The sequence below is a fragment of the Sorex araneus genome, chromosome 5, assembly GCF_027595985.1.
Source record: "Sorex araneus isolate mSorAra2 chromosome 5, mSorAra2.pri, whole genome shotgun sequence".
NCBI classification, from domain to species: Eukaryota; Metazoa; Chordata; class Mammalia; order Eulipotyphla; family Soricidae; genus Sorex; species Sorex araneus.
In genome coordinates this window covers 53,070,435-53,095,360 of record NC_073306.1, presented here as the reverse complement: position 1 = coordinate 53,095,360, position 24,926 = coordinate 53,070,435, and the positions used below count along the sequence as shown (strand labels likewise).

General features: G+C 59.1%; 1 protein-coding gene across 2 annotated transcripts in view; it reads right to left on the bottom strand.

Annotated features, from left to right (window-relative positions):
- Nucleotides 1–2,033: 2,033 nt before the first annotated feature.
- ECE1 (endothelin converting enzyme 1) overlaps nucleotides 2,034–24,926 on the bottom strand; it is a 111,327-nt gene continuing 88,434 nt past the window's right edge. For both annotated transcript variants that reach the window (XM_055138482.1, XM_055138481.1), the window contains 13 exons: nucleotides 24,203–24,268; nucleotides 22,509–22,700; nucleotides 18,976–19,118; nucleotides 17,192–17,306; nucleotides 15,832–15,942; nucleotides 14,647–14,745; nucleotides 14,141–14,218; nucleotides 12,624–12,727; nucleotides 11,117–11,227; nucleotides 9,570–9,637; nucleotides 8,589–8,779; nucleotides 4,928–5,023; nucleotides 2,034–4,212 (listed from right to left, as the gene is read on the bottom strand). In XM_055138482.1, coding sequence (XP_054994457.1) covers nucleotides 4,036–4,212; nucleotides 4,928–5,023; nucleotides 8,589–8,779; nucleotides 9,570–9,637; nucleotides 11,117–11,227; nucleotides 12,624–12,727; nucleotides 14,141–14,218; nucleotides 14,647–14,745; nucleotides 15,832–15,942; nucleotides 17,192–17,306; nucleotides 18,976–19,118; nucleotides 22,509–22,700; nucleotides 24,203–24,268 — 1,551 coding nt within the window. In that variant the 3' untranslated portion in view covers nucleotides 2,034–4,035. The remainder of the gene's footprint in view (nucleotides 4,213–4,927; nucleotides 5,024–8,588; nucleotides 8,780–9,569; nucleotides 9,638–11,116; nucleotides 11,228–12,623; nucleotides 12,728–14,140; nucleotides 14,219–14,646; nucleotides 14,746–15,831; nucleotides 15,943–17,191; nucleotides 17,307–18,975; nucleotides 19,119–22,508; nucleotides 22,701–24,202; nucleotides 24,269–24,926) is intronic.

The following is a 24,926-nucleotide window of genomic DNA, read 5'->3' as shown; positions in this document are numbered from 1 at the left end:
GTGTGTATGTATATGGTGTCCCAGGTGGCACATGTATGTATATGTACATGGTGTCCCAGATGGCATGTGTGTATATGTATATGTGTGTGGTGTCCCAGTGGCACGTGTGTATGTGTATGGTGTCCCAGGTGGCACATGTATGTATATGTGTGTATGTGTGCATGGAGTCCCAAGTGATACGTGTGTATATGTATATATGTGCATGGAGTCCCAGGTGGCACATGTGTGTATATGGGCGTATGTGTGTGGAGTCCCAGGTGGCACGTGTGCATATGTGCATGGAGTCCCAGGTGGCACATGTGTATGTGTGTGTATGTGTTCATGGACTCCCAGCACATGTGCATGTGTGTGGCCTCCTGGGCAGCACATGAACATGAGTGCAGCATCCCTGATCAGCTTTCTCTGTTCTTTCCCCATCAGCTGCCTGGGTCCGAGCCCAGGCTTCTTCTCCAGGTCGGGTCATCTGTCTCAGCCACCACACAGCCCCTTCGGGGAGAGGGTGCAGGCATTGGCAGTCCCCCCGGAGGAGACGCCCAGGCCTGGCAACTCGCATGCACCTGCAGGACTGAGTGCTGTGTGTGCCACAGGGACCCGTGGGCAGGGCAGGACTGCCACCATTGAAGGAGGAGGCTCATGGTGGGAGGCAGTGCCCACGGGCCGGGGGGCGAGTGAGGGTGCCTGGCTGGGGTGGACGCTGAAGCCCCTTCACCACTGTATCTAGACAGCCTCTGGAGGGGATGAGACTTTAGTGTCAGATTTTACTAGCCATTGAGTCTGTGGCACTTCACTATGGGGCTTGAGTGCTGATGCCCTGGGGTAGGAGAGGGAAGCCTTCCGAGTCGTCTGACATGGACTGGCGATCAGGAAGTGCTTTCCAGAGGAGGTGGTAACAAGCTGGGCATTGAAGGGTGTATAGGAGTTTATAAGGCTGCAAAATCAAAGAACATTCTGGGTAGAGGTGAAGTACAAGTACATATTGTCAGAGATTCTTCTTGTGCTTCTTCACAGGAGTATGGGAATCATACTCCTGCCTGCCCTGTCCCAGAAAGGCAGATGTTCCAACATCTGCTCCAGGATAATGAAAGACTTATTTTGACGAGAAGGCTCTGATGAAGAAATGCACCGTGCTGGCCAGCAGGGGGTGTCCACACGATCATAGGAAAGAAGGCAGGGGTGCAGCCAGGGAAACCTTCAAATATGTGGGTCCTGGTATCTATCCCAGGAACACAGAAACACGAATTCAAATTCACACATATGCACAGCCATGGTCACGGCAGTGCTAACTACAACAGCAGTGTGGAGAAACAGCCCGAGTAAAAGAAGTCGTGGCATCAACTCAGCGACGAGTGCTACTCAGCTCTGAGATGAAAGCATGCAGTTCTGCTACGACTTGGGTGGAACTGGAAGCCTTCATGGTTTTGTTTTGCTAATTTTTAAAAACTGAATCACTGAGATAGACTGGAAAGCATCATTTGATTTTTAATTTAATTTTTGGGGTTTTGGGCTACACCCTCAACTCAGGGGTCACTCCTGGTGGGTCTCAGGTGGCCATCTGTGGTATGTCATGGATGGAACTAGATTGGCTGCATGCAAGGCAAGTGCCCTACCCACTGTACGCTCTCTCCGGCCCTGTGGGCACGGTTTTGAAATAAGTGAGAGGGAGAAGCACAGACACCAGATGATCTCACTCATCTGTGGTGTATTTAGAGACAAAACAAGGGGACAGATGGGCCTCGGATTCCGGAGCAGTGGTGACCGAAGGGCAGGGGTGGAGGGCTAGAGGAGACCCAGGGACAGTGGTGGAGGCGCTGGGTACTCTGTGGGTGCAGTGACTTTGTATACCAACACCAGGAGCATGACTGTTACTGCAACTGTTACCTTCCCTATAGCAGATACAGTAAGACAACTGACAGCAGCATGTGAATGTGAGGCCCTGGGTCTCAGCTCTTCCTAGGGACAGCCCTTGGGGACACCTCAGGGTGGCTGGAGACCTTCCCATCCGGCCGGGACAGACACACACGCTCAGTCACGAGGCCCTTGGTACAAGTACTTTATTTCCATGGCAAGAGTGCCACACCCAAACTACAGTAGCACAGGACATGATAATACAAAAAAAACAGACTCCCAGCTCCGAGCCCCGTCCACGTGTCCACGTACCCATAGAGGAGACGGCCCTGTGGGCAGCCGCCCCTGCTCCCCTCAGTCTCTCTTTCTCCAGGCTTTGGGGTGGGGAGGGGTACCAGCAGGGTGCCCACGGCTTCCAGCCCTGCAGCTGGCGTCCTCCTGGGCCCTGCCGGCACATCCTGAAGCGGGAGTGCGGGCCACAGTCTCCTGGGGGAACACTGGCTTCTGGCTGGGGCGACAGCAGGGGTGGGGGGGCTCCCTGCCACGCCGAGTGCTGACATCTGCTCTCCTGGACGGTGGTTTTCCACGGGGTGAAAACCAAGGAAGGTGGGTGACAAGGGGCACAGCGGGTGCCCGGGAGAGCGTACTTGGGAGCGACTCTCGCCTTTCCTTCTGGCCAGCCGAGGGACCAGGCGCCCCCTCTTTCGCAGTCCACTCCCCACAGCCCCCCTCTGCTCGAGAGCATCTTCTGCTCCTCTGGCGGGGGGGGGGGGGAGGGTCCTCTTCTGGGAAAGTGAGGGCGGTGACCCGGGCTGCTGAGGCGGGAGGGCACGGGCTTCCCCAGGCAGGGGTGGGGTACACCGAGCATGTTCCTCGAGGTGCTGGGGGGTAGGGGGGAGACGTGTGGCCGTCTTGGCGTCCCCACCTCGTGCCACACGGGGGAGGCACAGCTGCCGGGGGCGGGCTGTGTCTCCACCGCGGGGACTGTCCTGGTCCAGCCGAGGGGCTGGGGTGGGACGAGCGCCCGGCAGGCTCGGGAAGCCGCCCGGACTCCGGAGCGCCAGGAAGGCCACTGGTCTTCAGGCTGGAGCTGCTGGGGGGCAGGAGGGGAGCAGGTGGGTGACGCAAAGTGGGGGTATGGCCTTGAGTTCCAATTAAGTCACTTGGGGGCTTCACTGCAGAGGCCAGAGGGGCCCTGGGGCTGGGCTGGGTGGGGGGTAACAGGAAGCTCCCCTCTCCTTAGTGGGGAGCCCAAGCCACAGCCTCAGATAAGGCACTGGAGGGGGGCAGGGCCGGAGCCGAGGGGGATTCCTGGGGCTCTGTGGTGCGTTTTCACTTCTCCGTCCCCTGGGGAAGGGTCTGGGCAAGGCAGCCCCCTTAGAGGCTGGGATGGGGTGGGGGGTGATGCTGCAGGAGGGGAGTGGGGCCCCCAGAGCAGAAAGAAGAGGGGCAGAGGGTGGGGGACGGCGTGGGGGGTGGGTGCCCAGGGCCTGTAGACGAGCCACCGGGGCAGGCAGTGCCAGTGTGGGGGCCACTCCCCGTGCCAGGCCTCCAGGCCGCCCGGACCCCTGGGGAGCACTGGCAGTGAGGGGAGTGGCTGGCAGAGCCCGGGGGCCCAGCGCTAGATCTGGGGCCTGCTCAAAGCTCAGTCTCAGCCTGATGTGGGCGCGGGGCGGGGGTGGGGGACAATAAGGGGCTTCCCTTGTCCACAGGTTACTTAGAAAAACGAAACATAATAAATATACCAATCCTTCCCTTTAAAAAAAAAAAGTGTTTTAAATGTCTTGTTTCCCTGAAGATTTCCAGTGTATTCCACAATGCTTAAAAAATAGTTTTCCCCAAAAATATATCTTTGAAACATTTGACACAGTGGCGTCTGTGGTGCTTCTGGCGCTGGATGTGGGCGGGGGCCGTGTCCTGCCCCCCTTGTCGATGTGGGGCCCAGGCCTGGCCCCCCAGCCTGCCCCCCCAAGGCCTGTCAGAGCTGGCGCAGGGGCGGGGGATGACAGGGTCTTTGTGGGGACAGAATCTCAGACGACGCAGAGACACCCCGGCCCGACCCCGGGCTCTGCCGGCCCCGGGAAGCCCGCCGGAATGGTGGGGGGTGGGGGGCTGGGTGGCGCCCTGGATGGAGGCTGGCCGGAGCGGCGCCTCATGGTGCCGGCCCCTGTCTTGGCTCTCGCTCACACCTCACCAGACTTCACACTTGTGCGGAGGGTTCATGGGGGAGCCCAGCGGGCAGCGGAAGTGTTCCGAGAACTCCTTGGAGTTGGAGATGGAGCCGATGACCCGGAAGCGGGAAGGGCTGTGAGGGTCCGTGATGAGGCCTTCGTGGGAGCTCTCGGGCGTGCGCACGGAGCACCAGACCTGGGGAGGCAGGCAGGCAGGCAGACAGACAGACAGACAGACAGACAGACAGACAGAGGCAAGGCTGGGGTCACTGCAGGGCCACAAAGCCACCAGACTCACCCCGTCCAGGAGATAGGGGCACGAGCCCTGCCCCCCCATTTGGTTCTGAGACCCCCAGGATGCAGAGGCCCTGCCACATAAGGAAGGGCCAGGGTGGGGGTGCTGGCTCCTCCCGGGGTCTCCCAACCCGCACCCTTTCCAGCAGAGCAGCGCTCCGCCCTGCCCTGGGCGGGAGGTTCCCTCTGAGCAGGGGTTCTGTGGCCCAGGCCGTGTGAAAAGCTGGAATTCAGTCTAGATCATTTGCCTCCTGTGTAAAAAACATGATCTAAGGGCCAGTAGCTCCAGAACCAACAGGGGCTCTCACCCTAATGCTAGGCTCAGGGGCAATCTGGGGCCACCTGCATTTAAGAAATTTCTAGAAACTCACAGCCAGAAGGACCCTTAATGATCACCTGGCCCTCTCATCTCCTTGTTTCTGTCTGTCCGCACAGGCCAGGTCAGGGCCGTGCCACCGCCTGGCACCCGGGCATCGTGTCCCCGCTCAAGCCTCTCTCAGGGCCGAGGGTCCCGTCTGAGGGGCAGTCTGATGGGGCGGGAACCTGCCCTCTGGCCTCGGGGCTCCAGGAGCACCACCCGGCACCGTGTGTGTGAGCCGGGCACCCTCCCCACTCACCTGTGCGAAGCCCAGGAAGAAGAGCTGGTTGTTGGAGAGGCCCAGGGTGGGCAGCGTCTGCTCGGGCCCGTTCTTCTTCACCCAGTTCTGGTAGGCCTGGGAGGAGGAGGAATAGGTGGGGTGGGAAACGGGGGCAGCAGCAGCATCCTCGGCTCCGCTGCCCACCCCAGAGAGGACACATGAACACACACATGCATGCAATACACCCATACACACATACATGCCAACACATATATGGACACACACACACACACACACACACACACACACACACACACACACACACACACTTTCTGCGTCACAGCCCAAACCCCAGGACTCTGAGTCTTTTTATCTGGTGGTGGTGGGAAGCGGGAGAGGGATTAGCACGGGTCACTCATTATTTTTTTTTTTTGCTTTTTGGGTCACATCCGGCAATGCACAGGGGTTACTCTGGCTCATGCTCTCAGGAATTACTCCTGGCGGTGCTCAGGGGACTATACAGGCTGCTGGGAATCAAACCCGGGTCAGCTGCATGCAAGGCAACCACCCTACCCACAGTGCTATCACTCCAGCCCCATGGGTCACTCTTGAAGGTGTCAAGAGGCTACTCCCTGCTGTGTGCTCGGGCCTCTGTGCCAGTCTGCTCGGGGAGCAAACCCAGGTCTCCAGCATGCAGAACTCGCTCAGCCTTTGAGACATCTCTCTGGCCTCGATGATTCTTTTGCTCCAGGCAAACGCCCAGCTCCGACCACTTCTCTGCTCTCCGACCCGACCCCTGCTGGTCTCACCTGTGGCTTGTGCAACAACCTTAAGGCAATTTTCTCACTTGTCACCTGGACTCAAGCTGGTCCATGTCAAGTCCCCCCCCTGACTCCACAATTTAATCCCTCTTTAATAAAGCAGAGTTGGCAAGCTTCTCTGCGAAGAGCCAGAGAGTAAATATTATCAAGTTTAGAGGCCAGAGGCTCTCTGTGGCCTATGTTCAATGCCAAGGAAACACTGGGAAACAACCAAGAACTCAAAAGCGGTGGCCGTATATGTGCCCCCCCCCGGCCCCCAGCCTGTACTGAGCCCGGGCTGAGGGTGAGACTTCGTCTGTGTGTTTGCTGACCTTTGTTTCTTTCCTTTATTTTCACAGGGGCCAGACTCGGTGGTGTTTTGGGGGGCGAGGACTAGAAGCCAGTCAGGGCCTTGGAAATGCAAGGCATGTGCTGGGCCACGTGAGCTGCATCCCCGGCTTCTTCGGACCCTGATTTTTTAATTTTTTTAATTTTATTTTGGGGGCTGGAGAGAGTACAGCACATAGGGCGCTTGCCTTGCACACGGCCGAGCAGGATTCAATCCCGGGCATCCCATATGGTTCCTCAAGCCTCGCCAAGTGGAGCATCTTTGGGTGTGGCCCACAAAAAATATCATTTTTATTTTCAGGTCATATCCAAGGGTGATCAGGGACTGGGGGGTCTCTCCTGGTGATGCCCAAGGGGCCAGTCGGTGGGTACAGGGGCTGGAAGCCAGGCCTTCCACACACAGAGCCTGCACTCAGCCCTGCCCCCTGGTTTTTTTTCTATTTTTATTTTTTTTGGGGGGTCACACCCAGCGATGCTCAGGGTTAACTCCTGGCTCTGCACTCATGAAGTACTACTGGCAGTGCTTGGGGGACTATGTGGGTTTTTTTGGTGGGGGGTGGTGTCACACCTGGCGATGCACAGGGGTTACTCCTGGCTCTGCACTCAGGAATTACTCCTGGTGGTGTTCAGGGAGCCATATGGGATGCTGGGAATCAAACTGAGGTCGGCCGCATGCAAAGCAAATGCCCTACCCGATGTGCTATCGCTCCAGCGCCCTGGCCCCTGTTTTAAGGTAAACAGGGTCACATCTTTCCTCTGTTTTAAGACTGAGCTTCCCCTGTAGCCCCCTGAAGCCAAGTGCCCTGTCCTGGCCACTCAGACCACCTGCCTCCTGGATCCACGCTCTCTCTACTACACCTGCCTCATGTCCTTGAACACGTCCAGCTGTGTCCATCTCCCGCCTCTCCTGGTCCAGTTTTCCCTGCCTGGTCCTCAGCATTAGGTTTCATTTTTTCTTTTTGCTTTTTGGGTCACACCTGGTGATGCACAGGGGTTACTCCTGGCTCATGCACTCAGGAATTACTCCTGGTGGTGCTCAGGGGACCATATGTGTGCTGGGAATCAAACCCAGGTTGGTCGCGTGCAAGGCTAATGCCCTACCCACTGTGCCATTGCTCCAGCTCCCAGGTCTCAATTTCAAGGCTCGGTGCCTCCTGGCCGTGCCCCTCCTCTTCCTTTTCAGGACCCTGCCCTGTGTTCTCTTCAGCTGGCCAAAGCCTGACCTCATCTTATCTCGACAGACACCTGCCCTTCCTCCCCTTCCCTGTGCTGTCACATCCACAAGCTTTTTCGGGAATCGGGAATCTCTAGTGGTGGTGCCCGGGGGCCACCAGGACCACACCCAGAGAAGCCAGGGAGGGGGAGGTCCCTGTGGTACTGGGGGGCCAACCCAGGACCTCATGTCTACAAACTCGGTCTCGGGCAAGTTACCAAATAATTGTCTCTGGGCTCAGTTTCCTCATCGGCAAAATGTGGTTGTAAGAGCCCCGAGAAGCTGAGAGGGCTAAGTGCAGAGTTGGCACGCTGGGGCCCAGGGTCCATCCCCGGCACACCGAGGCCCCCTTACCACTGCCAGCATGGCCCCAAACCCACCCAGAGCGGCCTGTGAGACCTTGCTGTAAGGTGTCCGGGTGCGAGCCAAGCCCATTTTGGGCACAGGCAGAGGTGGGGAAGGGCCCCTGCGGTGAGGGGGCAGCAGGACGCGCTCAGAGACCGCCTCTTCTCCATGGATTCCTTTGTGGCTCATTTCTACTCAGTTACACACAGGAGTTCCTTAGGGGCGACTCCTGGCTCTGTTCTCGGGATGGTTCCAGGCTGTGCCCGGGGGACCCTGCAGTGCCAGGGATGGGACCTCCCACCTGCAACGCCCGCACTCCTCAGAGAACATTTCTTTTTCCTTTTGGAGTGGGAGGTCTGGGCCACACGTGGTGGTACTCGGGGCACCAGAGAGAGTGTCGGGGACCCGAACCATGACCTCAGCCACTCAGCCACGTGGAGGGCAAGTCCCTCACCTCCTGTGCCTCTCTCTGGCCCCTCAACTGACACGTCTAAAGGCCACTCTGTGCCCAAGTTGTTACCCCCCTTACATGCCAATGGTGTTGGGGTCCCCAGACAAGCACATGGAGGCTCTAGCGGGGAGAGGCAGGACTTGAACCAGATGGACCCTGGCCTGTCTCCCTCTGCTCTCAGGCCCTCCCTGGGTCTGGGTGACTCCATGGCAACTCGAACAACAGATGGGAGGGGCCCGAGAGACTGGACAGCAAGGAAGGGGCCTTCTAGACACGTGGCCCACCCAGGCTCCACCCCAGCACCACATACGGTCCCAGACCACCACCAGAAGAGACCCCCAAACACACAGGCAGGAGCATCCCCCCGAGCACGGCCCGGTGTGGCCCCCCAAACCCCATATTAAAAATAAAAACAAAACCAAACAGATGGGTCTTGGGGGTGGGCTGCGGGTGTTCCCTCCCAAGCCCCTCCGGTCTCCCATCGGGTCACACTCCAGAACAGTCTTCTGGGAGGGGTGTCTGACTTCGTGGCGGGGCCCCTACCCGATAGGCCGCCTTGAGGCCCCCGTTGTCGGCGATGTTCTCCCCGAGCGTGTGCCGCCCGTTGACGGGCTCCCCGTTCACGCTGTAGTTGCCGTACTGCGCCACCATGCACTCCGTCTGCTGCTTGAAGGCCTCCACCGACGAGTTCTTCCACCAGGGCCGCAGGTTCCCGTCCTTGTCATACTCCCGCCCTGGAGGGTAGCGGGTGGCATCGGGACCAGGGTGAGGGGGAGTGGGGTGGAAATGGAGCCAGGGCGTGGCGGGCCCCCCCCCCCCCCCCGCTGTCCAGATGGGCCTCTCGCCCCTACTCCAGCTAGCAGCCAGCACTCAAAGGGGATGCTGGGCCGAGTCCTTCACAGCTAGAGTGGCTGGGAGGTAGCGACCGGGGCGGGGGTAGGGGGGCAGAGGAATGAGGAGGGACAAAGGACCAGCACATGTGCAGCTTCCGGAGGGCTGGGTCCACGTCAAGGCTGGCTAAGGGCCTCCACCCCATGTCCAGAGCAGTAAATGGGGCCACACGGGACTGGGGTCCTGCCTCTTCCTTCTCGGCCCTGGGGTCCCCAAGGCAGACTAAGGCAAGGAGGCAATGAAGATTCTGGACCTTAGCAGGTACAGGAAGGACAAATGGCATTCTTCTAACTGTGGCCATTGTTGTACTCCTGTCCAGTGGGGGCTTGTCCCCCACTAACTGTCCCCATATCATGCCCAGCCACTAGGCACCTTCCAGGAGCAGGAGGTGCCACAGGTGACACAGCCACCACACACCAGCTGGAAGCTCCGGGCCCTTTCACGGCTGAGGGGTGCAGGGAGGAATGGTCGGACTCTCTAAGGCTCATGAACTGGTGGAGGGCAGAGTCCGAATCTGACCCCACACCCGTCTGAATCCAGTGCTAAGTTCCCTGGAAGCAAAGGGAGAAAGAGCAGAAGCAGTGGGATCGGGAACCCGATTGCCTGATCTGAATGAGCCTCCTGAAACTCTACCTTGATCGTCAAATGCGTGAGTCAGCTCGTGGCCCACGACGACACCAATGCCACCAAAATTTAAGGCCCTGGAGTGGAGGACAGGAAAATGAGGGTGATGCTGTGACAACGAGGGAAATCACTAACCCCCCAGCACTGGCTGCAGCCGCGTCCAGTGAGGGTGCTGTGGGGGTGTGGCTGCAGCCAGAGCTTCCAGTTGGGTCACAGAAGCCTGTAAGAAGCCGGGGGAGTGGGCTGGGGCTGGCCTGTTCCACGGGTGCCAAGCACTGTGCCAGGTGCTCCGCATAACTGTGCACCATTGTCAGTCCTCTCGGTCATCAGAAAAGAGTCTCTAGTGTTCATGTAATACATCCTGTCTATCCATCATCCATCCATCCATCCATCCACCCATCCGTCTATCCACCCATCTGTCTGTCCATCTATCTATCCATTCATCTGTCCATATCCATCTCCATCCATGTATCTATCCTATCCTGTGCATTCATTTATCCATCCACTATACCACCCCATCCATCTATCCCAGTATCCAACTGTCCAATCCTTTCATCCATCATATCCCATCCATCCATTCATCCATCCATTCTATCAATCTGTCCATTCATCCATTTAGTTTGTCCCATTCATCCCATTGATCCTATCCCATCTATTCATCCATGCATCCATCTACCCATCATCCACGCATCCATCCATGCATCCACCCATCCATCCATGCTATCAATCTGTCCATTCATCCATTTAGTTGATCCATTCATCCCATCTATCCTTTCCCATCTATTCATCCATGCATCCATCTACCCATCATCCATCCATCCATCCATCCATCCATGCATCCATCCATCCTGAACATCACTTAACTCTTCTTGTCTGTTTTTTGGAGCCACACTTGGTAGTGCTCAGAGGCTACTCCCAGCAGTGCTTGAGGAAGCATGTATTTCCAGGAATTAAACCAGGGCCCTTACATGCAAAGTTCATGCTTCTGCACCTAAGGTATCACCTCTCCTCCTGACCCACCCCCAAATCCTTAAGTCTAAATGAGCCTGGAACAAAGGAGCAAAGCCTTTGGCCCCTTTGGGCCACACACCTGGTGATGTTCAGGGTTTATTCCTGGCTCTGATCTGTGTGCCAGCTGCCGCAAGGCGGTCACCTTAACCTCTGTACTATCTCTCCAGCCCCCAGTGAGCAAATGTGTAAATGATCAAACCAGTCCTGAAATGGTTCAATGCCGGGATAGAGCAAATAACAGACTTGGGATTCAAACTCAGGACCAAGAGGCCTGCATTTCAGGCAATGCCCACACCTTTTCCAACTACCCCGCTGCAGCTGTTCTGAAGCCTGGACAGAAGAACGTTCCTTGAGGGGGCTCCTAACTCCACACTACGACCCCCAGTGCCTGCCGATGCAGAGACCACTGGATCCAGGCACCTCTGGAGGGAAGCCCAGGAAGCAAGGCTGCTCCCGTGGCGATTTCTCGGACAGTCACAGGCTGCCTGGCAGAGGGGCTGGCGGGGGTCGGCATTCAATGGGCAGGAGGGCCGGGAGCTACCTACTTGGGTGAGGAGCGGGTGTAGAAGGGAGCCTGCAAGATCCCAGCTGGAAACACGATCTCATTCTTGGTGGGTGAGTAGTAGGCGTTCACCATGGGCGGGGTCATGCTCCACCTACAACACACACACACAACACCCCAAGGAATCCCCTCAGTCCAGCTGCAAGTGTCTCAACCCAGAATTGAGACCACTCCCGGTGATGCCTGGCCCAGCTCTGTGGGTCAGAAGGTTCCATGCTTGGTGATGTGGCATTGCTCAGGTCAGAGCTAGTGAAATATTTATAACGAGGGGCTGGAGAAACGGTACAGCAGGTAAGGCACTTGCATGCGCCTGACCTAGGTTCAATTTCAGGCATCCCATAGGGCCCCCTGAGCACCACCAGGATTGATTCCTGAGTACAGAGCCAGGAGTAATCCCTGAGCATTGCTGGGTGTAACCCCAAAACACTAAAAAAAAAGGAAAAAAACCACCAAAAAATACAAACAAAAAAACCTTAAACTATTTATAATGAACCACTTATATACATATTCATGGACAAGAAACCAAATCTAAATGAAAACTCTTAAGCTAAATCAAGAGCCTTTAAGTAAAACTTCAAAGTATGGTGGTATCTCTGCCAGGCAGTGGAGATAAAGTTCTTGTGAATTCACAGGAAAAGGAGCCGCTCAAACCCTTATTTTCCAGGAGGGGGCGCCCGAGGCAAAGGGACATTGTTTCCTCCAGGTTAAGATTTGCCGCAGCTCAAGGAGCATCTGAGGGCTGGCTGGTGGCTGGCCACACCTGTGTTCCCCGAGAATATTAAAATATTCTCGGAGATAGGATAGGATATAGGCCGAAAGAACGCCTGGTACTAAGTCACATTCCAGACGAGTCTCGAAGGCCAGGAAGGTACATTTTTTAAAAAAGGCTCCTTGGAGGGTTCAGTAAAGTTCTGAAACCGCAGTTGCTGGGGATCCACCCAGAAGCCTGGGGGTCCCTTCCCCAGCCTCTGTCTGGGGAGGTCGCCGAGAAGCTGATGCTGCGTCAGTGGACCGAGGCTGGGGGAGGGGCTGGTGCTGGTTGGTGCGAGGCTGCCCTGAGCACCACTGACCCAGCCACCCGCTCTGCAGACTGCAGGGTGTGCGAGTTACAACCCGGGGCGGGGCGGAGCAGGCGGCAGCTGGGGAGGGGCTGCAGATACACAATGGCGCCAGCTCCTGGTGGGTACCACTTCCTTTCTTTTCTTTTCTTTGTGGGGGGGCACACCCCACATGCTCAGGGCTTACTCCTGGCTCTGCACTCAGGAACCACTCCTGAGCGTGGCTTGGGGAAGCACCCTCCCCGCCGTACTCTCTCTGGTCCCAGAGAAGCAACCCCGGGATACCTGGTTTCCCCATCGGGGATGTGGGGTAGCCATGGCTGAGGGCTCTCCCGGCCATTCCCTCCAGGATGTGGCCGGGCCGCCCCCCCGCCCCCCCAAACCAGGGGGGTTCGGCCCAGGGTGCTCTCCCAGCCAGGCCCAGGGACTCACTGGTCTCTGTTGGGAGCTTTCCGGAGCTGGTCGGCAGTGACCCTCCAGGAGAAGTTGAAGAACCGCATGGCATTCTCGAAGTAGAGGCCTGGCACTGTGGAGTACTGACGAGAGAAGCAGAGTACAGGGGTGAGAGCCGGCCCTGGCCGGGCTGGAGTGAGGGCCGGGAGCAGACACGAGACGGCAGGGCTCGGGCAGTAGCTGGGGGGCGCCCCCGCAGCCTGCTCCCCCCGGGGCCTGGCCCCACCCCCGTCCCCTCTGCTTCAAGAGCACGCTGGAAACCCAACACACGGCAGTGCTCGGCGCTGCAGCCATGCCTGGTGCCAAGGCGGGAAGAGCGGACAAAAGCTGAGGGAAGCAACTCTGCGAGGGGCTGGGCCCACCGTGGCCGCGTGGGGCTTGCGCAGCCGACTCCACTCAGGCTTTGACGGCCGAGGGAGCCTCCCACCCTGCACAGCACAGCCCCCCTCCAGCAGGCCCGGGGCTGCCTGGGCTCCGGCAGGACGTCCCAGGTCCTGCTCTCTCAAGGCCAGCCCCTGGCTCCACCACACAGCTTTCGGGCTCCTGCCGGAGGTCTGGGCAGACAGGGTCCAGGCCTTCGAGTGGGCAGTGTCCATGGAGGCTCAGACTCTGGAGCCCCCCGAGGGATGCTCCAGGAAACAGACCAGAGGATACAGGCCAAAGCCCGAGTTCCACGTTCTCAGAAATAGTTTTCATATTTTTAGGTTTTTTTTTTTAATTTGGGGGGGAGGGTGCAGACCCAGCGATGCTCAGGGGTCACCCCTTGCAGTGCTCAGGGGACCATATGGGATGCTGGGGATCAAACCTGAGTCAGCTATATGCCAGGCAAGAGCCCTACCCGCTGTACCATCGCTCCGGTCCATATTTACAGGTTTTAAACAGAACCATCACGAGGGGGTCATGGTAACTGCAACAGGCTCACAGAGCTCAGCCAACGAAGACAGAGAAGCTGACCTTTGGGGGCAAAAGCAGGATCCACACAACGGGCTGGTGAAAAAGCTTTAGCCGCCAGGGAGCCATTCGAAATTAAGCGGAAGTATCTAGTTGGCATTTCTGTGCCCTTCCCATCATGTCAAGATGCCAGAGAGCAGCCTGGGTCTCTCAGGGAAGGCCGGGGGACCGGGGATGGGGCAGAACTCTGGGGCCCAGGAAGGAGGAGGTCCAAGGGAGCCCACTCTCTGCTCCGCTGTCTCGGGTTCTGGGGGTCCACTCTCTGCACCAGGCACACTGCCCCCAGCCTGGGCCCCCTCAGACAGAGCAGGGCTGCTTCTGGTGGGGACAGCAGGCGGGGCAGCTGGGGGACCGAGGCTGGAACTCAGAAAGGGCATTGGCTGGTCCAGGAGAGGGAGGGCCGGGCAGTGGCCCCTGGATGCACGCGCTCCCCTCCCCCTTGCTGCCAGACTCCAGGATGCCTGGCACTGCTGCCCCCCTCGTCTCGGGCCCCCGCCCGCTCTGCTCCCCACAGCGGGGCTTGGAAAGGCCAGGGAGCCACTCACATCATTGAAGACCTTGTCAAGCTCCTTGGGGTCCATGATGAAGTTGGGGTACCCGATCATGTTGTAGATGGCATCCGCCTGGGCAGGGGTGCCGAGACAGTGAGTGAGCGCCCGCTCAGCTCTGGCGTGTTCCCCGCCTCGGGAGAAGAGTCCCCTCCAGCCTCACCTCTGCTTCTCCTCTGGGCGCATGTGACTGTCCTCCCCCACCACGCCCCCCACACAAAGGCATCCGCTACCAGCCATGCGGCCACCTACGCTGACTGCCGTCCTTACAAGGTGGCACAGCCCCAGGCCGAGCTCTCCACCTCCCCCCATGTCTCCTCTCTCTGTAACCCCTGTTCCCCACCCCCCCGTGGCTCCTGCTCCCCCTTCTGTCGGTGGTCCCCCCCATCACCTCCTCTATGAGGCCCCCTGTCCCTCCGCCCCCTGGGCATCTTGGCCCCTGCACCCAAGCTCCTGTTGGGGGCTCCTGCCTCCCCTGCCCCTCTGCCCCCCTGAGTGCCCACCTTATCCTTGGCTGCCTTCCGGGTGTCCTCGTCCATCCACTTCAGTGTGTTCAGGCTTTCCTCAAACGCCTTCTTGATCTCCAGGATGATCTCACTGGCCTGAGAAGACACACACACACACATAGAGCAGTGGTCAGGCCAAGGCCCTGGGCGACCTTTGTCCCGGCCCCTGTGCAGACTCAGGTCCAGGCCAGAATGTGGCTCTGGCTCCAGATGCAGGGCCAAGAAGGGTGCAGTGGCGGCTGCCCCCAGGGGCAATCATGTCATGGCAGTCCCAGAGGTGGCAGGCTCTGGAGCAGGAAGCATAGGTGTGGGGGCCGCGGGGCTCCACCTCTCCAAGGTCTCAGACTGCACCCCCCCCCAGGTCACCTGTAACTCATATTTGCACTGAAAACAGCGTTGGTAGGACAGCAGCAGCCTGGAAGCCTCCTTATAACCCGGGGGCCCTTTCCATGGGTGTCCCCACCTCCCCTGCAGCCGACACCCCATTCCACACTACAGGGAAATGAGATGCTGGCCCCCAGGGGCCCTGCCAGGAATGGGTGCATGTAGGAGCAAGCTGGGCCCACCATCACCCTGCCACGGCAGCTCCACCAACAGTCAGGCTGGGCCCTGGGGAGCTGGCGAAGGAGAGTGCTGGGCCAAGGAGGCCACGAGGAGTGTGGACAGAGAGGGCCAGCTAAGGAGTCCATGAAGAGCGTGGACAGAGAGGGCCAGCTAAGGAGGTCACAGGGAGTGTGGACAGAGAGTGCCAGCTTAGGAGGCCACGGGTAGCGTGGACAGAGAGAGCCAGCTAAGGAGGCCACGGGGAGCGTGGACAGAGAGGGCCAGCTAAGGAGGACATGGGGAGAGTGGGCAGAGAGGGCCAGCTAAGGAGGCCACGGGGAGCGTGGACAGAGAGGGCCAGCTAAGGAGGCCACGGGGAGCGTGGACAGAGAGGGCCAGCTAAGGAGGCTACGGGGAGTGTGGACAGAGAGCGCCAGCTAAGGAGACCATGAAGAGCGTGGACAGAGCGGGCAGGCTAGAGGCCACGGGAATGCCGACTGAGACATCAGACATAGAGCAGTCGCTCACTTTCCTTCACCGTGAGCTGCAGAGAAGGAAGGGGTCGGGAAGGCCAGGGTCCTGCCTCAGGCGGGGCCATGGCAGGTGTGACATCATGGGCACGTGGCGGGAGGCACTTACTATGTTCTTGCTGTCCTCGGCGAAGGTCGCTTTGACAAACATGGGGCCCAGGGCGAAGCCCAGGTTGTTTTCCGTGTCGCTCACGCAGAACTTCCAGCGGGGAAGGCAGGTCTGGGAGACACAAACCAAGGAGGTCACCCAGCCCCGGCCCTCTCCAGCGGGCCCCTGCGTCCTTCCAGAACCTCAGAGACCTTTCCTGACATGGTGACAGTCACTGTAGGCGTGGACCGGGGCGGGCAGTGTGGACTGTTGCTCCCTGCCACCGTATTCCGTGGCCTGACCACAGGCTCTGAGATTTAGCTTCTCAAAGGGCACCTACCTGCGCTGGGTGGCCGGGGTGAGGGGCCCCGAGGGAAAGCATCTCAGCCCCCTGGAGACAGAGCTCGTGGGTCCCCCGGGGAAAAGGGGGCCTGCAGTCATCAGTGCCCAGACATGCCCAACACTGGCCCAGGCTCCACCCCCACAGGCCCTGCCTCCCCAAGCAGACATGATTCCTCATGGCAGGGAACTTAGAATTTTACTGGGTGGGAGGTAGGTGGGGGGTTCCCAAAGGTGCTGGGGAGCAGTCAGTGCCTGCAGCTCAGTGGGCCCCACGTCAGATTCCCTCCTCACTCTCAGCAGGGCTCCTGGTAGCAGGTGCTCAAGCAAGACCCTCACATAGAGGGACCTAGGGGCATGAGACCCGCCCTGCCAGCGTCTGATGGGGAGGGGCAAGGGCCTGGCTTGGGGGGTCCACAGCGGGGTGGGGGAGGATCGAGCCCTGCAAGGTCAGGCGGGGCACCCAAAGGTGGCGCAGGCTTCTCCGGGCCTGGGAGGGTGGGAACATCAGAGGGCTCCTGTGTGGTGCTCCCCAAGTGCCAGGTGCTGCGCTGGGTATCTTCTGGGGAAGTGGGCACCCTTGGACGTGCTTGGGGGCCCATGTGGAGCTGGGGCTGGGAACCTGGAGGGTCCCACTAGCTCTTTTGGTTTTTGGCTTTTGGGTCACAGGTGCCAAAATTTATCTTATTTTTACTCTTGGCTCTGCACTTAGGAATTACTCCTGGTGGGACTCAGGGGGGCATATGGGATGCTGGGGACGGAACCCAGTTTGGCTGCATGCAAGGCAAGCACCCTCCCTGCTGTTCTAGCTCTCTGGCACCCGAACTTTTCTTTTTTTGCCCTCAAACACGCGTGAACACCTCCTTCTGGAAGCTTCCGCGCCTCCCCTCAGCAAACTCAGGTCCTCTCCTTCCTGTGTGCCCAGGACCATGCAGGGGGACCCTCCAGAGGCCCTCCACACTCCCTGCTTCACATTCACTGTGGCCGGTCCAGAACCCGCCTCACAGCCGGCTCTCAACACGGGGACAGAGACCAGACTCACCTTCTTGGTCCCGTACATGACCTCCATGAACTTCTCGTCGGCATCCTGAAAGCGCTGGTCGAGGAAGGAGCTGGTCTTCCGCACCAGATTCCAGATCATGTAGTTGTTTAGCAGGCTGGGCCGGGGGAAAGCAGACGGGCTGGCTGGGGTCCGAGCAGAGCAGCACTTCCCTCACCCACCTCCGGGGGGCGCTCACACCTGGCCCTTTCAGCACCAGACCCGGCTCTCGGGACCAGGAAGGTCCACCCTTAACAAGGCCAGGGCTGGGGTTTTCTGCAGGAAACCTTCAGGATCTGCTGCCCTGCCCTGCGTGCGAGGTACCCAATCGCAACCAGAAATGCTCCCTGTGCACCTGCTGCTCCAGGAGCCGCAGCCAGGTGGCGCTGCTGTCTCCAGAGCTTGGGGATGTTCTGGACACATGGCCAGAGAGGCTAGACAGGGGCCCGGGAACAGTGGGGGCGAGGCAGGGCCTCCCCCAGAGACAGGAAACCCTCCGGAGCCCTTGTCACCTGCACAAAGAAGTTGCCTCAGCACAAGGAGATGGCCAGTAGGCCATCCAGCCTCGGCCTGACCCAGGCTGCGGGTCTGACAACAGGGGCCAGGCTGGGGGGTACTGCAGACTCATGAAAAATGGGGTCTGAGAGGGTCAGGGTGACGGGGGGCACGAGCTGGGATAGAGGTCAGGAGGAGACTAGACTTCCAACCACCATGACGGGCAAAAGGGTCAGGCACTAGAAATCCCGCTCCCCCCCCTATCGTTTCTCTCCCCATTCAACTTCCCGGAAGATCAACAGCAGATGATTTGGGGGACAATTTTTTTGGGGACAATGATGCCTGGGGCAACTTTAATTTTTATTACTTTTTTAAAAAATTGGTCTAAAATGAAATGCCTAAACTAAACTAACTTTGCCGTGCGGATGATATTTTATATCTTTCATGGGGATGGTTTGTTTTGGGGTCACACCTGTGCTTAAGGGCTCCCCCTGGCTTAGTGCTCCAGGGACTGTATGGGAGATGGAACCAGAGATGGAGCTGGGTAAGCTGTGGGCAAGGTGAGTCCATGAGCCCTGGACACTCTCTCTGGCCCTTCTTATAAAGTCAAAAGCTGGAACGATAATACAGCGGGTAGGGTGTTTGCTTTGCATGCAGCTGACCCAGGTTTGATTCTCAGCATCCCATATGGTCCCCCAAGCACCGCCAAGACTAATTCCTGAGTGCAGAGCCAGGAGTTAACCCCTGATTGCCGGGTGTGACCCAAAAAGCAAAAAGGGGTCAGAGGAGGTAGTCCAGTGGGTAGGGTGCTTGCCTTGCACACGGTCAAGCCCAGTTCAATCCCATTAACCCTGCAGTGTCCCCTGAGCCCTGCCAGGAGTGGAACCCTGAGTGCAGAGCCGGGAGTAAGCCCTGCACACCACCAGTGTGACCCCAAGACAAACAAACAAAAAGTGAAAAGAAAGATGAAAACATTAGCTGACATTTACTGACTCCCACTCTGCATCGGCACGACACAGAAGCCTCCCCACAGACCATCTCACTCAGTCCTCACACCAGCCGGGCCCACGCTTACTCAGCGTCTGCCCTCATGGAATGCAGGTGAGGAGACGAGCCTCAGGTCACAGCACCGGGAGACAGAAGGGGCCGGGCTGAGGACCTGGCCCAGGGTGGCCCCTGCTGCCTCCCGGGGCCCTTATCCTGCTCACTGGGTCCTCGGCCGCCCCTACCTGAGTGAGACCCCCAGAGGCTGCTTGTCGGGGGGAGCCCGCCCCAGGCTGAGGGCCACTCACCACTTGTCGGTGTTGTTGATGAGGGTGGACACCTGCCCCAGGTACTCCTTGTCGTAGACCACGATGGGCTCCGACTCATTGATCTCCACGGGGTGGAAGATGGTGTTGAGAAAGGGCAGCCAGTTGATGGCGGGTGCCAGGGTCTGCGGGACGGGGACAGCGTGAGCCGGTCACTCTCCCCGGAGCCCAGGTCTCCAGGGCGCTCCAAAGAAGACGCCATGGGACCTCAGCCCTGGGAGGGGCCGAGAGCTGAGCGCAGACGGGACCCGGGCAGGTGCCGAGAGAGGCTGGCTGACTTTTGCCAGAGATGGAGACAATTCGTTTTGGGGCCTTACCCATGACAGTTCAATGCAAGGACCCGAGGGTGCAAAGACGTACGGGCCCTGCAGTGCCGGGACACCCAGGCCAGTCTGGAGGTGCCGGGGGTCCCCCAGGACCACACGAGGCGGCACTCGGGGGCCTCTGTGACTCGAGAGATGCCCAGGAGACCCTGTGGTGCCAGGGGCTGAACCTGGGTCGGGTGCGTGCCAGGCAGGAGGCAGACTCACTTCATTTCCCACCAAGAGTTCGAAAAGCCTCTTGCTCTAGGCCTAGTTCCCCCAGAGCTGCTGTTATTTTTAGTTATTTCTTGCCCAGTAATTTTAGAGACTGCAGCAGTTTTCAGGGTGACATACGCTCTGCTAGAGCAGAAGCCCTGTCTGGGCCCGTCACCGAGAAAGGGGTCCGGCGTCTGGCAAGCACACCGTCAGGGTCAGTGTCACGCGTCCCCCGGGAGGCCTCCTGGGCCGACCCAGGCCCAACTCCACTCTCTCTCCCCTTGACAAAGGAAGTCAGGAGACGCAGCATCCATATCTTTCACAGGGCAAAATCAACCACGCAAGACCCACCGGCAATGTCAGATGAATCTCTTTTTTGTGATTTTTGTTTTGCTTTTTGGCAGAATCCCCAGAGGCAAGCGAGGGACCACGCTGGGGTGGGAATGGTGGGGGCCACACTCTGAAGTGCTCAGGGATCACTCCTAGCAGTGCTCATGGAACAGGAACGGGCACTTGTGCTTTTCTTTTTGGGGGTGCCAAATCTGGTGGTGCTCCAGGCTCTGTGCTCAGGGGCCACTCCTGGCAGAAGGCAAACACCCTCTCTTCCTCCCTCCCTCCTTTCTTCATCTCCCTCCCTCCCTGCCTTCCTCTGGATTTTTGGGTCACACTCAGTGGTACTCTGGAGACCATGTGGTACAGGGGACTGAATCCAGGCCTCCTGCGTGTGAAACACACACCCATTCCTTGGATACCGCCCCCCCCCGTCCCACAAAACTACTTCTTTCCTTTTCTTTCCTTTCCTTTTCTTTTATTTTCTTTCTTCTTTCTCTTCCTTCCTTCCTTCCTTCCTTCCTTCCTTCCTTCCTTCCTTCCTTCCTTCCTTCCTTTCTCTTCCTTCCTTCCTTCCTTCCTTTCTTTCTTTCTTTCTTTCTTTCTTTCTTTCTTTCTTTTCTTTCTCCTTTCTTTCTTTCTTTCTTTCTTTCTTTCTTTCTTTCTTTCTTTCTTTCTTTCTTTCTTTTCTTTCTTTCTCCTTCCTTCCTTTCTTCCTTCCTTCCTTCCTTCCTTCCTTCCTTCCTTCCTTCCTTCCTTCCTTCCTTCCTTCCTTCCTTCCTTCCTTCCTTCCTTCTCTTTTCTTTTGTGAACGCACCTGCCCCATCTCTCCTGAGAGCCACTCTAGAATTTCCAGCCCATTCTCAAAGGATACTGTGACTTAGAAGACCCCCAGCCCCCAGCTGGACAGACAGGATAGGTGGGAAGGGGCTGGCCTCGCATGCAGCTGCTTTGGCTAACTTGGGCTCCGTCCCTGGCACTGCACACAGTCCCCAGAGCTTGCCCTGAGCACTGATGGTTGTGAACCAGCCCCGCGCCTGTTTGTTTAAAAAGCAACAACAAAAACACAGGCCCTTGCCATTTCTGTGTTCTGGCCCGGGACAGGTCAAAATGAATGACCAAGGAGGGAGACTAAGGCTCAAAGTGGCAGGCCGTCAGACTGCTCCGGGTCATGATTTCCTGGCAGGGCGGGGCCACCACCCAAGCTGGGGGCTTAGGATGCTCCAGGCTCTGTCTTTGCTAAAATGCTCCCCTCCCGCCCCCCCCCCCCCAAACCCCACTCTCACCCCCTGGGCAGCTGAGCGACCAGAGAGAGAAAAGGCCTCTCCTTCTGTGCTGGCAGAGGGTGGCAGAGACAGGCCCCCAGGCCCGCCCGTGGGCTGTGCATGCAGCAGGGCCCATGTGCTGTCTGGCCTCGTCAGCCCTGCCGGCACCAGCCCCTGAGCACCAAGCCCTGAGCCCCGGGTGCGGCCCCCCAAACCAAACTAACCAACAGAACCGCCAAGGGCGGGAGGCCCCTGGGGGCCACACCCAGCAGCCACACTAGGCTTCCTTGGCATCACGGGCACCTGGGGGTGCTCTCGTGCTGAGAACTGGGCAGCTGGGGCCAATTACACGGCACAATAGCAGCTCCCTGACCTCCTGGCCTCCGAGTAGGAAAACAGAGCCAGATGGTGCCTGCCAGGCTGCTGCTGCCTGTAAGAAGCAGCCAGTGGCCCCACCCGGCCTCCCCTCCCCCACCCCCGCCACCCAGACCAGCATTTCTGGGACCAGAGAGGTGGTGGCTGCACCCACCATTGGTCTCACTGTTTCTGGCTTGACCATGCCCCCCTCCCGGAGTCCTGTTCCTACCAAAACACCCTGTCAGTGGACGTGGCTGTTCCCACCTCCCCCACCCCCATCACTAGCCCGCAGCTCGGCAAGAGCCAGCCCCCAAAGTGGCCCGGGGTATCTGCCGGATGGAAGTGAGGAGGGAGAAAGGGAGCGAGAGATTCTCTCGGAACCTTACCCCAAGGGCCTAGAGACCACCCCCCCACCACCACCACGCGAGGAAGCGAGGCCTGATCAAACTGGGCAAGAGCAAGAAGCAGGGAGCCAGACCGAGGTCACTTAGCCTTTGGGAGCCTGACCCCTGGGAGAGCAGGGCAGCGACACCACACAGAGGAACTGGGGCGACCCGCTCCCCACCAGGGGCCGGCCTTCGGCAGAGCGCGACTTGCACTCTTGTTCTGCGGGGTGACGCCCCAGAGGGTGGCGGGGTTCTCAGCCCAGCCCGCTGTGCCTCCAGGGCATCCCAGGACAGGTGGTCAGGGCAGAGCCACCGCCCGAGCCGATGTCCAGCTCCTCAAGCTGCACACGAGCCTCAAGACCTTGAATGTGAATGGAGAGCCGGGCCTCCCCCTTCCGAGGCCTGTGTGGTACAGGAGAGGCAGGAATTGCCCCTGTGCACCCTCTCCGCACCGTGGCACCCCTGCAGGCCTGGGCACAGTCTAAGCACAGTCTGGCACGGCCGTCATCAGCCAACGCCCTCTGGGCCTCAGTCTTCTCATCTGTGAGGCGGGGAGAACCACCTCCTCCCTCCCCAAAACTTCCCCGGGTTGTTCTGAGGACGCGATGAGACAATGTCCAGGCCCCAGCCCCGCCGCCCAGCGCCCCGTGCCCACTCACCTGCAGCTCGGCCGCCGTCACTTTGTGGTAGATGAGCTCCTCGTCCCGGCGCTTCTCCTGGGGGATGGTGATGTTGGCCAGCGCCGTCTCGAAGTCCAGGATCTGCTGCATCTGGGGCCGGATGGAGTCCTCGTCCGCGCCGCCCAGCAGCTTCCCCAGCTGGACCATGTAGTCCAGGTATCCCGTCAGCACCTGCGGGGTCCGGGGCCCCGAAGCGGTCAGTGGCTGCGGGTCATTACCCGCCGGGCCCTGGGAAGGCGGCAGCCAGAATCGCTCGGGTGCTGCTCCACCGCCCTCCCGTGCGGCCCGGGCTGGTCCCCGCTGTCCTGGAGGCTCGCCACAGGGACGCCACCTGCAGGACGGGCCTCAGTTCCTCAGACACACTCTTCCCTGTGTCCGGTGGTGCTGAGAAGCGAACCCAGGGCCTCGCACACGCCAGGCCTGAGCCCCGGGCCCGGCCCAGACACAGGCTTCTGTGGCTTGGTGCTGGTTCTGGGGCCACACCCAACGGTGCTTCGGGCTCAGGGGACCCCAAGTGACACCGGGGACTGAACCCAGGCTGGTTACGTACAAGGCAAGTGTTCTGCCCAGAGAACTCTCTCTCCACCCACCGCTTTTTTCTTTTTTTTTTTTGGGTCACACCCGGCGATGCACAGGGGTCACTCCTGGCTCTGCACTCAGGAATCACTCCTGGCCGTGCTCGGGGGACCATATGGGATGCTGGGAATCGAACCTGGGTCGACCGCCTGCAAGGCAAACGCCCTACCTGCTATGCTATTGCTCCAGCCCCAGCTTTTCTTTTTTAAAACTTGGGTCAGGGCCTGGAGCAATGGTACAGCGGGTAGGGTGTTGGCCTTGCACGCGACCAACCCGGGTTCAATCCCCGGCATCCTCTATGGTCCCCTGAGTGCTGAGTGCAGAGCCAGGAGTAATACCCAAACACTGTTGGGTGTGATCCAAAAAGAAAGAAAAAAAGATAAAAAAAGGAGGTCACGTTATTAACCCACCTCTCAGAGCTACTGCAAGGGAAGCACCTACGTGCTGTCCCATCTCCCTGGCCCAGAAAACACACCTTCTGGCCGCCTGCCTCAACGCACCCCCAGGTCTGCATGTGATCTGGGGTTTTTCTCCACTCACTGTTCACTTGCCACAGTGTTCTGTGAGGGCAGCATGAATGTCCCCCTCCCCTGCTGGACCCAGAGTCCCCTGGGCAGGAGCCTTGTGGGGGGCTCTCTGCTTCTGTCTACCGGGCATGTACTGCAGGGGTGGGTGGGGAAGGGTGAGGAAGAGGAAGGCTCCCTCAGAGGCTCCGTCACAAGGCAGCAGGGGTCACCTGGAGTCCAGCTGGCTCAGCCTCCCCACCGCTGGCTGTGTGACCCCAGGCAGGCCTCCCGGCGTCTCTGAGTCATATTCCTCCCACTCAGGCAAGGTGAAAGTGACACCCAGGTGACAGTCAAGGCTCAGACGGTATGGATGGGGCCGGCAGCCAGTACCTCGCTCAGGGGGCAAACGACACCTGCTCCCTGACAACCTTGCTCCCATGCCCGAGCCAGTCTGGTCACCACCGAGGGGCGGCCGGTGACTCACTAAGGGCAGGAGCCTTAGCACGGGGGGGGGGGGGGCAGAGGGTCACAGAGGGGGTCAGGGGACACCGGGAGGGGGCGGGGAGAGCGCGCTGCTGACGATGCACTCACCTTCTCGTTTTCCGTTTTGTTCAGGTAATAGTCCCGAGAGGGTAAGCCCAGGCCAGACTGGTCCACCTGGAAAGAAAGGTGGGAGTGAGCGCCTCCCCCCGCCCCGCGCCACTCCCACTGCCCAGCTGGGGGCGGCTGCCCAGGGCCCCAGGGTAGCCCACTGGAAGGGGGCGGACATGTTTAGTCTGCTGCAGGGGTGCTGGCCAGAGCCGGCCTCGCCTTGACACGCTCCTCGCTCGGCAAGGCACCCCTGCTGCAGCAAACACTTTCCGAGACAGAGCAGGGGCTGCGAGCCACTCGCCAGGGCCAGGGACATGACATCCTCAGGGCTGAGGCCCTGGGCCAGATCCCCGGCACCACATGGCCCCTGAGTACTGCTGGGTTTGGGCCCCAAAACAATGGTAAACATTTTTTTTTCTTTTGGTTTTGGGCTATACCAGGCTGCGCTCGGGGCTTACTCCTGGCTCTGTACTTGGGCATCACTCCTGGCAGGGGGCTCAGGGGACCTTACGGAGTGCCAGGGATCAAACCTGGGTTAGACACCCGCAAAGCAAGTGCACTACCCACTGTAGTATCATTCCAGCCCATTAAAAAAAAAAAAAAACAATGCTACTGAGGCTAGAGAGTTAATACAGTGGGCAGGGCGATCCCTGGCATCCCTCACGGTCCCCTGAGCAATCCCCGAGTGCGGAGCCAGTAGGAAGCGCTGGATCTCAGTCCCGTG